At 40.0% G+C, this 16,577-nt stretch overlaps 1 protein-coding gene across 1 annotated transcript; it reads right to left on the bottom strand.

Annotated features, from left to right (window-relative positions):
* Window positions 1-1,777: 1,777 nt before the first annotated feature.
* On the bottom strand, window positions 1,778-16,382 carry Dazap2 (DAZ associated protein 2). The gene is given in 5 exon segments (XM_077109276.1): window positions 1,778-1,897; window positions 16,032-16,077; window positions 16,079-16,155; window positions 16,234-16,322; window positions 16,325-16,382. Coding segments are annotated over 5 exon segments (390 nt in total).
* Window positions 16,383-16,577: the final 195 nt, after the last annotated feature.

Here is a 16,577-nt window from a genome sequence, read left to right as displayed (position 1 = left end):
TGGTAACTATAAGCAGGTAGGGTGTGGCTGGAGGAGGGTGGTCATTGGGGGATGTGCCTTTGGGGTATATATTTTATTCTTGGTGATCCAAGTGTGTGTGTGTGTGTGTGTGTGTGTGTGTGTGTGTATCCTTCCTGGCACCATGTCCTGAGCTGCTTTCCTCCACCACCCTCTTACCATGATGTTCTGCTTCACCTCAGGCCCAGAGAAAAGAAGCAGGCTGTCTATGGATTGAGACCTCTGAAACCATGAGCACCAAATAAACTTCTTCCTATAAAATTGTTTTCATCATGTCTTTTTGTCACAGCAGCAAAAAAAAAAAAAAAAAAAAAAAAAAAAAACTGACAGAAACAAATAGCTAGCAATTCTAAGCCAAAAGAGCAATGCTGGGGGCACCATAATACCCGACTTCAAATTATACTACAGAGCTATAGTAACAAAACTGCATAACACTGCCATAAAAACAGACACACAGACTAACCATACAGAATAGAAGACAAAGAGACACACCACACATCTAAAGTCATCTGGTCCAACAATTGACAAAGATACCAAACTCTGGAGAAAAGACAGCCTTTAAACAAATACTAGGAAAACTGGTTATCCATATGTAGAATAATGAGAGTAGATACTTATCTCTTACCCTGCACAAAAGTCAATTCAAAATGGGTCAAAGAGTAGTAGTGTATACCTGTAATCCCAGCAGCTGGGGAGGCTGAGGCAGGCATCATGAGTTCAAAGCCAGCCTCAGTAAAAGTGAGGCAATAATCAACTCAGTGAGACCCTGTCTTTAAATAAAATTAAAAAAAAAAAAATAGGTTGGGGGCGAGGTCGCTGGGGTTGTGGCTCAGTGGTAGAGTGCTGGCCTAGCATGTGTGAGGCACTGGGTTCGATCCTCAGCACCACATAAAAATATCAACAACTAAAAAAATAGGGTTGGGTATGTGGCTCAGTGGTTGAGTGCCCCTGAGTTCAATCCCTGGTACCTCTCCCCCCCAAAAAATGGACCAAGGACCTAAGAATTAGACCAGAAACTATGAAAATCCTAGAAGAAAATATGGGCACAGCAATGACTTTCTCAATAGAACCCCTAAAGCTCGGAAAATAATGCAAGAGTTGTTAATAAGTGGGATGGCATCAAATTAAAAAGCTGCTGCAGAGCAAATGAAAAAATTAGGAATGTGAAGAGAGAACCCACAGAATGAGAGAAGATCTTTGCTAGCTATTCTTCCTCCTTTACAGAGGATTAATATCCAGAATATATAAAGAACTCAAAAAACTTAACACCAAAAAACAAATAACCAAATTAAATGGGGAAATGAACAGACACTTCTTAAAGAAGAAATACAAATGGCCAACATACACTTGAAAAAAAATGTATAGCAACTAGGGAAATGTAAACCAAAACTACACTGAACGTTATAGGGGAGATGCCTCAGAAAGCACCCTAAGTCCAAATTCAAATCAAAAGAGAGCTTTATTTACCTGGCCAGGGACTGTCACCCACCACAGAGACTCAAGCTCTGTGGGAGGACACAGTTTCCTGGTCCAGCCAAAGAGTGACAGCAGCTTCCTGGTCCAGCCACAACTTAGTGACCTGCTTATCATCATGTAAGCTAGCCAATCATAGAAATTAAAATATTAATAGAAGGACCTGTGGGCTCTAGGCAGGACTGGAATTTTCCAGTCAGCAAGCAAGCAATGAAGGGAAGCAAAAAAAAAAAAAAAGCATTAGCTTTTCAGTTCAGTTGACCACAGTCCTGGATTCAAGCAGGTGCTAGACAGTTGTATCTGAATTTGGGCAGGGGTCAGCAAGACAAGAATCTACTTCAAAGTCATGTAGACCCACAAGGGCACTCAAACCCAGGATGTAGTCCACCATGACCACTGCTGCATCCTGAGAAGGGTACAATTTGTGGGATACAAAGTACAGAAAGACAATTTTTTATACGAAAACAGCTTTCATTTCAGTTTCTCAGAAACAGCTCTTGTAACAGATGACAGCAAAATAGAGTCTTAGGCCTGTCTATGACAGTTCTTGCTTTATAATTGCCCCATCTCACTTATCAAAATCTTATACCTATAATCTATATTTTTTGCTAATTTATAACCTATAACTTACACTCTTATTGATTGTATTATCAGTTCACACCACAACATGAGACTTCATCTTCCTACAGTCAGAATGGCAATCATCAATAAATGCTGGGCAGAATGTGGAGACAAAGGAACACTTTTTCACTGTGGATGGGACTGTAAATTATTACCACCACTATGGAAATCAGCATGGAGGTTCCTTAAAAGACTAGGAATGAAACCACTATATGACCCAGCTATACCACTCCTTGGCATTTGTCCTAAAGAATTAAAGTCAGCATATGATAGCAACACATGCATACTTATGTTCACAGCAGCACAATTCACAACAGCCGAACTATGGAACTGGCCTAGATGTGTTTAAATGGATGAATGGACACAGAAAATGCAATACACATACACAGTGGAGTTTCATTCAGCCACAAAGAAAAATGAAATCATGTCATTTGCAGGAAAGTGAATGGAACTTAAGAACATTGTCAAGAAAAATAAGCCACTCAGGACAAGGGCCTTATGTTGTCTCCCATATGTGGGGGCTTGAGAAGAAAAAAAAAGGTGAGGAGTATGTCTCATGAAAATCAAAGAGAGATTGGTAGAGGAAAGACACCATGGGAGGAAGGGAGGGGGAAAGAAGAATTACTGGGGAATGATACTGGCTAAATATTGTTTGTATGTACAAAACATTTTAAACATATAATTATAATGCACCAATAAGACATGAACAATAAAAAATTAAAAACTAACAAAAAATAGTTCTTACCTTACAGGACTGGTCCTCAGTAATTAAATGAGCTAGTTTATGTAAATCACTTAGAATGACACTTGAATAAATCAACTATCCAAGCCTGGCTCTTCTATATGGCAGGTTGTTTTGTTTTGTTTTTTGTTTCTGTTTTTGTTTGTTTGTTTTGCTTTTTTTGTCTTTTCTTTTTTGGAGCTGGGGGTCAAACCCTGGGCTTCATGTATGTATATGGCAGTTTTTACCGCTAAGCATAGGGGCCTTCTGGCATCTAAAAGCTGTGAGAAGTAACAGGCTCTCCTCCTAAAAAGATTTCCAATCCCTCACCACCCTTACCAATGCCATTTAAAGAGAAGTTTTAGGTCTTCTGGAAAATTGAGTATATCATACAAAGTTCCCACCTACCTCTCTCCCCACAGGCTCTTGCCACTCTTTCTATTTTATTAGCATCTTACATTAATGTTGTATATTTGTTATAATTGATCACAGTACTGATACATTACTATTAGCTAAATTCATAATTTACATTAGTATTCACTCTTTGTGTTGAGCATCCATGGGTTTTAACAAATGTTTGGTTTGTATCCACTGTTAAAGTATTATGAAATAGTTTCACTGTCCTAAAAAAAAAATATCCCCTGTGCTTGTTTCATCTCCTTCCTCCCTGCCCAACCATAGTTTTTGCCTTTTCCACAGTGTCAGAGAGGTAGAATCGCAGAGTAGGTAGCTTTTTTCAGATTGGCTTCTTTCACTTAGCAATATGCATTAAGGTTCTGCCATGTGTTTTCATGGCTTGATGGCTTATTTCTTTGCAGTGCTGAATAATATCTCCTTGTATGGATGTACCACTGTTTATCCACTCAACTATTAAAGGACCTCTTTGTTGATTCCAAGTTTGGGCAATTATGAGTAAAGCTGCTTTAAATATTTGAGTGCATATTTTGATGTGGACACAGATTTCCAACTCATTTGGAAAAATGCCAAGGAGCATTATTGCTGGAACATATGGTAAGAATATGTATAGTTTTATAAGAAGCTGCCAAAAGACTTAAATCTGTCATGTTGCTATTTGTTTTCTATTTGCATTATAGCTTTTTTTGTTCCTTATTTCCTGCATTACTCTTTGTGCTCAGCTGTTTCTTTATAGTGAAATGTTTTAATTCCTTTCTCATTTTTTTGTGTATATTTTACATATATTCTCTTTGTGATTACTGTGGGATTTACATTAACATCCTAAAATTATAACATTTTATTTGAATTTTACCACTCAGCTCCAATGACATACAAAAACTCTGAGGCCCTTTTAGCTCCATTTCTATATCTTTGGTTGTTAATGTCACAAATTACATTTTTATACATTGCCCCCCAAATAAAAACTATTTATTTGTAGAAAACAAAAAGTGGAGCTCTAAACCATCCTTACAACAATGCTAACTTTTGTAATTCCTCTGTATTTACCTTTGTCAAAATCTTTATTTCTTCATGCGACATCAAGTTGCTGCTGTCTAATGTCTTCCATTTCATCCTGCAGAACTCCCTTAGTGTTTCTTTCTCCTCCCCTTCCCCTCTTCTCCCTCTTCTTTATCCCTTGGCCATTTCCTGAAGGGTAGATCTAGTAGTAACAGACTCTCTCCACTTTGGTTTATCTGAAAATATCTTACTTTTCTCCTCACTCTTCAAGGAAAGTTTTGCTGGATATAGGATTCTTGGTTTGACAATATTTTTAGCACATTGAATATGAAGGTCTACTGCCTCTAGCCTTCAAGCTTCTGATCAGTAATCTGCTGATAATTTTATTGAAGAGACTTTCTCTCCCTTCTCTGTGACTCCTACAATGCATGTTGGCCCACTTGATGATGTCCTACAAGCCCCTTGATCTTTATTCCTGTTTCCTCAATCTTTTTTTTTAATTTCTGTTCCTCAGATCCAATACTTTCCATTGTTCTATCTTCAAGTTCACTGATTCTTTCCTTTATCTGCTCAAATCTGCTTTTGAACCCCTGAAATTTTTCATTTCAGTTATTGTACTTTTCAGCTCTAAGTTTATTTTTGGTTTGTTTTCTCTTTATTGATATTCCCATTTTGTTCATGTTGCTTTCATGACTGTATCCACATATTCCATTAATTCTGGGAGCATCATTAGACAGCTCTTTAAAGTCTTTGTCTAGTAAATCTGCCATCAGGGATAATCTATTTCAGAGACAGTCTCTGTTGATTTCCCCACCTTTGAATGGGCCATACTTTCCTGTTTCTTTTGTATGCTTTGTGATTTTTATTGAAAACTGAACATTTGAAGCAAATACTATGGTAACTCTGAAACTCAGATTCTCCTTCTTCCCCAGAGTTCCCTGGCTTTTGTTATTGTTTTTAATAATTTTTTGTTTGTTTTGATCGTTATAGACTCTCTCTTTGCTAAGGATCTGGGTAAAGTATAAACATAAAACCTTCTCAGATTTTTTTTTCTGAGCCTATACCTCTCCTAAATATGCATAATTTTCCTTCTATGCTCAGTTGTTTCAAATGTCCAGTCTTATACCAAAAAGGCAAAAAATGAGAAAAATGAAGAGGGAAGAATGAAGACCCTTTAATCCCCTGGAAGTCACTACAGCCATAGGAGGAGGGGCTTGCAAAAGGAGGGGGAGATACAACAATGGACTTCTGCTCTTTGTCTGAACTTCAATGATCAGAACAGAAATTACCAATCAGAACATGCACGTGTGCATACATGCCACTCTATTGTTTCTTTTATTTATTATTGTTGTTATTTTTATTATTTTGTAGTGCTAGGGATCAAATCCAGGGTCTCACACATGCTTAGAAAGCTCTCTACCACTGAGCCTCATCCTCAGCCCTCATTCCACTATATTCTTGTATGTTTCCTAATAAAATATGATATAATTATTGTCCTTACTTTTCTTTTTTAAAAAAATTTGTTCTTGGGGTCTGCAGTTGTGGCTTAGCAGTAGAGTGCTCGCCTAGCATGTAATAAAATAATATACACATACACACACGCAGACACATACATATATATATACACGTATATATAAATATATAGGCATATATATACAAGTATATATATATGCCTACATTATATAAATATATATATATATGTGTGTGTGTGTGTGTGTGTGTATGTATGTATATGTATATATATATATATATATATATATATATATCACATTTTCTTTATCCACTCATCTGTTGAAGGACACCTAGGTTGTTCCCATAGCTTGACTATTGTGAGTTGAGTTGCTATAAACATTGATGTGGCTATGTCACTGCACGTATAGTGTTTTTAATTAAGTCCTTTGGGTAAAGATCAGGGAATGGGATAATTGTGTCAAACGGTAGTTCCATTCTGAGTTTTCTAAGGAATCTCCACACTGCTTCCATAGTGGTTGTACCAATTTTCAGTCCCACTAACAATGTATGAGAGTATATTTATTGTTACTTTTATTCTTTATAATTGCCACTCTAATCCTAACCCCAGGATCAGAGGAGCAGCCTGCCCTAGGCAGACCCAAAGGCTCTTTGGCCCAATAAACTCTGGAGCCAACCTGGGCTCATGTCCTGCCTCCACCACATAGCCACTATGGCTTCTTTGGTTTCTCACAGTTCCCAAGCTTCAGTACTCTTAGCTGTACAATAAAGATATTCACAGTGCCCATCTCACTGGACTGAGAGAGATGATAGATTAGCATATTTCCTGGCACCCACCTATATCAATATCACTTTCAAAGGCCTTTAAACACCAGATGAATTCCATGGGAACTCCTTACCAACAGTGGGTTTGGCCAGGCAAACCACATAAACCATGGTTGTGATATGGGGAAAGGGGAGATATAACAAAGCCTTCAGTACTGCTCATTCAACCAGCCAGAGCAGACAGCTTCAAAATATGAAAATTTTATTTGTAATCTTTGACATCCTTCCAGATAAAACTGCTTCTGCAAATTATGACCTTCAGAGGGTGAGAAGTCAGTAGTGTATATGTGTTGAGTGTATGTGCAATAAATCACAATTTTTTTTGGTACTGGGAATTGAACCCGAAGGGGCACTCTACCACTGAGCTGCATCCTCCCTCCCTCCCTCCCTCCCTCCCTCCCTCCCTCCTTCCTTCCTTCCTTCCTTCCTTCCTTCCTTCCTTCCTTCCTTCCAAGATAGGGTTTCCCTAAATTGTGGAAGCTTCTTGAACTCACCATCTTCTTGCCTCAGTCTCTGGAATCAATGGGACTACAGATGTGCACCACTGCACCTGGCATGAAATATAATTTGTAATTTTTTTTCACTCAACAAATACTTAATAGACATCAACTCTGTGCCAACCCTGAGATCCTTGCACTGGGATACAGCCTCTGTTCACCAAATGACAGATTATGGGGGAGAGAACACATAAATTATCCCTACGGATCAGCACAGTACTTTGTCAGAAGCATACAACAGATATAAACAAGCTCAGCAGGGCTTTTACCCCAAGAAAAAGCTTCTCTGAAGAAAAAACTGTGTGATGTTTTGAAAGTTGGGCAGAGGGTAGTAAGTAGGGAGGAAGGCCCAGAAGCAAAGGCCATGCCCACTGCAGCTTCTGCTCATACTTGAGCAGAGCCGGGTCACACAGCTGAGGAAGTCATTGCAGGGGCAGATGTGCCCTAAATACTAAGGAATATAATGAGATCCTTATTTACGTGAGAACTATGATTCTACCTTTACCATGAAAGCTGAGCGGAGGAGCCAGTGTGTAATTTATAAGAAAGGTAGAACCTGGCAAATTATTATTTTTTTAAATCATTCATTTCCAAAAACAGATTTTGCATGAACATAAAACAAAATTCAAAAGATTCAAAAGGGTTTACAGTAAAACACAAAGTCTCCCTTTGATCCTTTCCCCTATTCATATAGCTCTCCAACCCGGAAGCTCCCACTGCTCCCACTTCCTGTGGATCCCTCCAGAGATCTGCTAGATCACTCCAGATATGGGAAAATGACAGCATAATAAATGGTGTGACAGCTGTGCCTTACTTTTTCTTTTTAACTGAACCCAGGGGTACTTTACTACTGAGCCACATCCCCAGCCCTCTTATTTATTTGAGACAGGGTCTCACTAAATTACCCAGGCTGGCCTTGAACTTGTAATCCTACTGCCTCAGCCTCCCTAGTTGCTCTGATTATAGGTGTGTACTCCTGCACCCAGCCTTACTTTTAAAATTTATTTTGGAGGTAGTTTCTTATTAGTACATTGTCACTTGCTGAATTCTTTTTAATGGTCCTCCAGTATTCCAATCAGAGATATTTAGACTGTTTCAGATTATCATTTCATAAGGTGTCTCCCTTTTGGTTGGAGCCTGGAGAACAGAGGGAAGCCAGACTGGAACTGGGGCACCAGTGACAATGAACAAAGTTATAAGTGAGGAAAGGAGGACGGATGGTTATAGGGAGAGGAAAGAACTCTGGGAGTCAGTAAGAAGCTGAGTGGTCAGATTAATCACCTACTGAATGTTGGAGTGAAAATCAGGATACAGAATGAGCAGAAGGCACAGGCAAGAAAGTCCACAAAGGAGGACTATAATGACCGAAGAGTAGCTACAACAAAGTATGGGCCCATTAGTAACCAAGAAGGTTCAAATTAAAACCATGAGACAGATGTCTCACTCACTAAAATCCTACAAGTGAGATTATGTCTAACTAAAAAGTTTCTTCATAACAAAGGAAATAATAAAAAGTGAAAATATAGCATAAGAATGGGAAAAGTGTTTACAAAACACATATCTGAAAAGAAGTTAATGTTCAAAATACAAAAGGAGTTCGTACTTATAGGGGACAGACAGACATGAGTGGTGGGAATCCAAGGATAAGTCAATAGTTCTATATATTGGGGCCCACTGTGCTGACTCCCACAGGCTTTTACTTTTTTAAAAAATGTTTTTAGTTGTCGATGGACCTTTATTTTTTTTATTTATTGCTGAGTATCAAACTCAGTGCCTCACACATGCTAGACAACTGCTCTACTACTGAGCCACAACCCCAGCCCATGCTTTCACTGTTTTTTTTTTTTTTTTTTTTTTTGTAGTTGGTCACAATACCTTTATTTTATTTATTTTATTTTTATGTGGTGCTGAGGATTGAACCCAAGACCTCGCACGTGCTTGGTGAGCACTCTACCGCTGAGCACAACCCCAACCCCATGCTTTCACTTTTAAAAAGCAATTCACCTAAAGTCTTGCCTGGTTTAAATCTACATGTTATGTTAGATTTCTCAGCAAACTACCTGTCATCTTCAAAATGTTAATAATATAATGTCCCAAAATGTAATAAGAAGAAAATACAAGTTACCCTGAAGCGAGGGACTTCTGTGACACTAAACAGACCAGATCCCAGAACTCAGGGAGATAAGGATAATTCTTTTTAACCATAAAATTTGTAAGAACAGGTTCCAATTAGAAAGGGTCAGCATGGGCCAAAGTGACCTAGAGTTGTCATGGCAGTAGGGACTTGAAAGTCTGATGTCATTCCACTGTCAATCAAAAGTCAAGAGATGGACCTGGGAGGGACTCTGGAAACCTCAAGGATCCCAATAAAACCAGAGGGCAGGAGAGGAGCTCCGTCCTTCTCCTCTCTGAGAGGACCACTCTCTCCCTTAAGAGTGGTCCCTTTCCCCTTTCCTACCTCCTCTAATAAACTCATTCCTGTTACTCTGAGCAACATGGCTGAAATCTTTCTGGCCTGATCACAAGAATGAGGGTTTGTAGGCATGGGGGTCTCCCTATTGCTTCAGTTTTTCAGAATGCCCCAGGCTTGTAACAACATAACTCAATACAAAAAGTACAATAACCCAATTCAAAATTTGGCAATGGATCTAAATAGATACATTCAAAAGAAGAAATTCAGAATGTCAACAAGCATGTGAAAAGATGCTCAATATCTCTAATCATCAGGTAAATGCAAATCAAAACCACAATGAGATGGGATTTCAATTATATTATTATCATTGACAATAATAAACATTAGCAAGGATGTAGAGAAACGGTACCTTGTACAATGTTGGTGGAAATATGAATTAGTAGAGCAATTATGGAAAATAATAGGGGGATTTCAAAAAATTGAAAATAGGCTGGGCACAGCGGTGCATGCCTGTAATCCTAGTAACTCCAGGAGGCTGAGGCAGCAGGATCACAAGTTTGAGACCAGCCTCAGCAACTTATAAAGCTGCCTCAAAGTAAAAAATAAAAAGGGCCAGGAATGTAGCTCATCTGGGAAGCACCCCTGGATTCCATCCCTAGGATCACAAACAAACAAACAAACAACAACAACAAAAAAAAAACTAAAACCAGAACTATAATATGATTTAGTGTTGAGAGCCACAGCCGAAGGGGCCCCAGCAAACTTTCAGACTGCCAGCTGATGACTGGCTCACAGCGGCCCCAGCAACATCTAGCTGATTGGCTCCTCTGTGGTGATGCTCATTGGAGATGCTCATTGAGCTGTTTCCCCGCGCTTTCAGACTACCAGCTGATGATTGGCTCACAGCAGCCCCAGCAACATCTAGCTGATTGGCTTCTCTGTGGTGATGCTCATTGGAGATGCTCATTGAGCTGTTTCCCCGCCCTTTCAGACTACCAGCTGATTGGCGCACAGCGGCCCCAGCAACATCTAGCTGATTGGCTCCTCTGCGGTGATGCTCACTGGGCTGTTTCCCTGCCCTTTCAGGCCACGGAGCTGCTCATTGGGGGACTTTTTTGGCTCCGCCCACACGACCCAGCCAATCGGCCTCAAGAGCAGGAGGATTGTGGGAAGTGGAGAGGCTGGTGGTGGGGGGAGTGGCTTGTGGGAAGCCGGTGGTGGCAGTTGGGCTCTGAGGGTTTTTCCTGAGGAGCTGTTTTGTTTGGCGTGTGTGGTTCTAAAAATAAAGTTAGTTTCTTTTGACAAGTGGCTCCTGAATTGTGCCCAGCCAGACTGCGGCATCTATAATATGATTTAGCAATCTCACTTCTGGCTTACATATCCCAAGGGGACTGAAAATAGGATCAAAAAAAGATACTTCCACTTCTATGTTCATTGCAGCATCTTGCACAAAAAACAACATACAAAGCAATCTGAATGTCCTTTGTTGAATGAATAAAGAAATACACCACACACACACACGAACATTAGTTCTAAAAAAGAAAAAAATTAGGGATGGGTTGTGACTATAGTGGAGTACTTGCCTTGCACGAGTGAGGCACTGGGTTTGATCCTCAGCACCACATAAAAATACATAAACAAAATAAAAGTATGTGTACAACTAAAAAATAAATATTAAAAAATACTAAAAATATGAAAAAAAGAAACAAATACGTATGTATGTTCCTGAACCAATCAGTAGAGCAAGACCACACCCACACCCACACCCACACATAACCACAAAAAAGAAAGAAAAAATAAAAAGATTCTTAATGAAAAATGAAGGAACTATCTCTACTGGGATAGTCAGATGAGTCAACCAGAATGGCTGGTCATTTCTATGCTCATCTGTCTCTTTCTGCTTCTTCTTGAGCACTATAGAGAGAGCAAGCAAGGGCTTAGGGTTATTAGCTCCCTTCCTCTTTTTGTGTTGTTTTCTGAGCTGCCAGTTGGAAGCAGGTTGAAAATAACTCTCACCAGTATGAGTATTTCCCATCTCATCCTACCTATCAGTTGCAGTTTTGTCCACACAGACCAGACTGGTGCACTCCCAAGGTGGAGCTGCTGCAGAGTTCTATGAGGGCAGTTCTGGCATGTGGGGCTTTGTTGTGTAGTGTCAGACCTCAGGGGCTTTGTTGTGTAGTGTCTGATCCAGAAAGATTAGATCAACACCCCCATAGAGCCTGGAGTTGCAAATCTCTGATGGGAGTCTGGAGCCTCCCAAGAATTCTACTCTTGGAACAGGGAGTCTGGATCTCAGGAGCCTCCCAAGAATTCTACTCGTGGCACAGGGGAGTGAATTCTCCACCCCTTTGCTGCCCAAAAATACAGCCTTCCCAAACTTAGCCCAAGTGTATTCACACCTGCCTGTTCAGATTCCTGACCTGCTTCAGCTGGTCATGGAGCCACTAGAATTAAAGGAGAAGGGAGGTAGGCTCCCATTTGCTTTTTTTTTCCCCCTTGGTACTGGGGATCAAATTCAGGGACACTTAACCACTGAGCCACATCCCCAGCCCTATTTTGTATTTTATTTAGAGACAGGGTCTCACTGAGTTGCTTAGTGCCTTGCTTTTGCTGAGGCTGGCTTCAAACTCATGATCCTCTTGCCTCAGCCTCCGGAGCCACTGGGATTACAGGCGTGCACCACCACCCAGCTCCTCTTGGCTTCTCTGACTTGAATCCCCTGGTATAATCTTCTCTATTTCTGTTCTGCTAGGTACACCCTAGGCCACACGGTAGGTGCCTGTGAGACAGTATGGCAGTGTTTATTATGATCTTCCAGCTCCCACAGCAGCTGCAGCATGGCCATGATGCCTCCCACCTCATGATGCCTCCCACCTCAACTCCCCATGGCCAGTTGAGAAACACCGAGCACTTTTCAAATACCAGTGCACAGTATAACTGAATCATCAAGTTCAGGTTGCTTTTCTGATCTCAAGTTTTTTCTATACCAAATTGTTTCTGTGTTCTCCCTCCCTCATGCTGAATCAGTGCTGCTACAGCTGCTGCTGCCATTAACCATTTTAGCTCTTCAATGCACCTAAATTTCTGAGTCTCTAAGACACTCTGATGGTCCAATATTGAATTTTAGTGAAATCCCTCTTTTACCCACCTCACTAAGAAGCAGTACTCTTGCTGCTTGAATCCCGAGCCATGGAGAAACTAGGAAAGCATCTTTCCTCTAATCCGCCATATTGAATCCTCCCATACAAGATTTTCAAGCAAGCAGCCAGGCACCAGACAAGGAAAATTAAGCCAAATGTGAAGAAAAGGGATATTAGCTTTTGTGGAAACTCAAATCCTGAGATTAGGATTAAGATCAATACTCAAAAAGTAGAGGGGATGCAAAGAGGATAGCAGGGAAATGAAAATCTGGGAGGTGGGGGAAGGAATTATGAGTCTCTCAAGGAGTAGGCGCTGGGCTCCTACTCCTCAGTCCTCAGGGGCAACATGGTGCATAGAGTTTCAACTATTCATAATCTTAGGTTACAACCCCACCCAAGATTCTAGGGTAACAAGGAAAATGCCACACTCTCAGACTTGATGGGACTGCTAGACTGGACAGTGCTGTTTCAGACGTATTGTGATGACTGGCAGGGCCTTCTCAGCAACTTGACACCACATAAAATCTGGATACTTTTGCATAATCTTGGAATTTGTGAGGAGCCTACCAACTAGGTAGACGATGGGAGGGGTCCTGGTAACAGATTTAAGGAAAACAGGGCTGGGGATGTGGCTCAAGCGGTAGCGCGCTCGCCTGGCATGGGTGCGGCCCGGGCTCGATCCTCAGCACCACATACAAACAATGTCCGCCGAAAACTAAAAAATAAATATTAAAAATTCTCTCTCTCTCTCTAAAAAAATTTTAAAAAATAAAATAAATAAATTTAAGGAAAACAGACATGAAATATTTCTTTCTTCACTAGTGTTCTACGGATTGAAAAAAAATCACACCAGCTATACATTTTCCCTGATTCCTCATTGTTGAGAAAGAAAAGTTCTGGTTAGCAGGCTGGTGGGCATGCACTCACTCACGGAAAGGAGTATTTGGGGTTCATGTTTTGGGTCCACTCTAGGACTAAAATGCCTTCCTTCCATCTCTGTATTTCTAATACAAAATGAGGAGATAGAGTAGACAATAGAGCAGTTTCTATATCACAGCCAGGGAAGAGTTAGGAAAAAGAGTGGAATCCACAAGCACAAAAATAAAGTACCCAGGGGCTGGAGTTGTGGCTCAGTGGTAGAGCGCTTGCCTAGCATATGCGAAACACTGGGCTCAATCCTCAGCACCACATAAAAATAAATAAATAAAGTAAATGTATAAAAAAAAAAAAAAAAGAAGAAGAAGAAGAAAGAAAGTACCCAAAATATCAGTGGGTGTCATAAGGACCCAATGAGTACTTTGAGATTGTAGCAGGCCCAGCTAAATTCTCACTCAGTTTGTCGTAAACAGAACAAACAGTCCCTTTGAATACACAGGACACAAAGCACTTCTCATAAAAAATACCTCTTATAGAAATAATCTGACTCAATCTTTTGGAAATAATTGTACCAAGCAGTGAGAGCTAACAGTAGGCATGCCACACAGCACCATGTGGAACCAAACTTGGTTCTGCTTGGTCCCAAATAGCCAGTTTGGTGGAAAAATAGCAGCTTGGTGGACCAGGTGAACAGGCACCTTTAGCAAAAGAGAACATGAAAGTCTCCCACTCTCAAGAGACTCAGGCCTGCTACACTTTCTAGATAATTGGACCTTACTCAAATCTACTGCAAGGAAGAGGAGAAAAGTTGAATTTTTACCTTTTTATATTTCAAGTCCCTATATGTTTGCAAAATATCAGTTATTTAGAGAACTATTAAGGTATAAAAGAGGCCACACCCGGTTCCCAACTCACCATCACATTCCAGCAGACACTGAAAAGTTAAACATGGGGAACCTTATTCCTGCTCTAGTTCAAAGAATCTCTCCTTTCTTCCTCTTTTGTCATTTTTGCCCATGTACAGTGGTTTGGAAGTAAGAAGAAACATTCTTATAAGAAAAATATATTGTCAATTTCCTGTAAAATCTTTGGAGAAAGAGTCAGATCTTGTGGCCTGTGTTCAATATGTAGCATGGTCTGGATTCCTGCTTTGAGAAAGGGTTATAGCTATGTTTTCCCTTCTCCTCTGTCCAGTTACCTAGGCAAAGTGGCAGTCTCCATGCTATTGACATTCCAGCCGCCTAGACCCATGACTCTGTGACAATACTTTCAAAGTGATAGCAGCAGCTACTTTCCATATTACCATATGTATTCTTTTTTTAATATTTTTTACTTGTAGATGGACACAATACTTTCATTTATTTATTGTTTTATGGTGCTGAGAATTGAACCCAGTGCCTTCCACATGAGAGTGCTCTACCACTGAGCCACAATCCCAGTCCATCATATATCTTTTTCAAGAAGGTCTCCCATTCTCTGTAAACTGGAATTGAAGTTCTTTTTCTCTGGAATGGGAATAAGGTCTTTCTTTAACTTCTCTTCACTGTTAGAAAGAGCTTTAAGGTTTAGCAACTCCAGACAGCTGCAATGGATAATAAGCCATAGGGACTGTGGAACCTAAGGGCCCAACAGCCACAGTCTGGGTCATTCTAATTCTAATGTCTCATCATTCCAGAAAGTGTTTCCTAAAGTTTGTTCACTAATAGTTTTTCTACACTATTTAGTGAATAACATAATCTAATGTCAAATAACTTTGAAAAAATAGATTTTGAAAATCTCTCCTTCTTAGAGATTTATGGCATTCATTAGCATATTCAAGACTCTGAGAAGCTGTGAAGAAACCAGATAGATTTTGACCCAATAACCACCTCTTCACATAACACCCACTAATATTTACCTGACTTCCTTGGGGAAAGTTGTCCTGCACAACATAGAAGAATCTGGTTTCCTAATTCTTACACGGAGAATCAATGCCTCTAACCTGTTTTAAGGAAATCATTCAAATATTTTAAAAGGCTCTATATACAAAGAAGTTAATTACAAAGTTGTTAATAATAGCAAAAGCCTGATAAAAAATCAAATAACTTAAAATAAGGTTGAAAAAATATATTATGGTACAACTGTGCCAATGAATATTATGTACCCACTAGCAATATTTCTGAGATATTCTTAACCTATGCAAATGTAAAATAATTACAGGTGAAAAGCTGTACATATAGCATAGCTTCAACTATATACAAAACATGCAGAGAAAAATATTGATTTAAATGTACAAACAAAGATGTTGTGTCCGCTGAAAACTAAAAAATAAATATTAAAAAAAAAAACCTTTAAAAAAATGTCTTGTGAGTCCAGTAATATTACAGACTTAGAGCTCCTGAAATACTTCTGCTTCTAAATACTTGGTATAATATTTTTAAAGCCTCATAGTTGATGAGCCTATAAGATAATTAAGAAAGATTAATGAAATTAGAAACTTGGTCAGAATGGAAGAATGGTAGCTCTGAAGGGGTGAAAACTTTGGAATAGTCTAGAATGGTGGTTCTCCACAGGGATGATACTGCCCCCAGGGGCAATCGGGAAATAAGCCCTCCTTCCACCAGCACTTGAACCAGGTGGAGAGATGGGACCTACTGGATAATAAGCCATAGGGTCTGTGGAACCTAAAGGCCCAACAGCCACAGACTGGGCCATGGGAAGATACAGTGAGGTGCCAGGAAATGCAGCTGACATGGTAGGGAATGTGGTGGCCCCTGGGTGCACAAAGCTCAGAAGATAGAGCTCTGAGTGAGCAGGTGGAGCATCAGCACAGGCAGGAGCCTGAGGAAGATGCAAGGTCTGAGGGTGTACCAATTCCCAGGAGGCTGCACTGGGTAGGCTGGCTGCATTGGATACTGACCTTTGCTGTTCATGGTAGCAGCGGGTCCAGTTTGACTCGGTGTCGCTGACAGTTATTTTCTTCGTCCTCTTCCTGTTCGGAGTCACTCGATATCTATAAATCTCTGGAGATTAAAATGATTTCTTATTTCAGGTTTGCATTTTGCTAACACTAGTCAAATTGAGCATCTTTGGAAATATTTTTCAGTCACGTTATTGCCTTAATTGGC

Source organism: Callospermophilus lateralis, chromosome 4 (assembly GCF_048772815.1).
Source record: "Callospermophilus lateralis isolate mCalLat2 chromosome 4, mCalLat2.hap1, whole genome shotgun sequence".
Lineage (NCBI taxonomy): Eukaryota > Metazoa > Chordata > Mammalia > Rodentia > Sciuridae > Callospermophilus > Callospermophilus lateralis.
The sequence above is the reverse complement of the archived record's forward strand: the minus strand, read 5'-3'. Positions and strand labels throughout refer to the sequence as shown.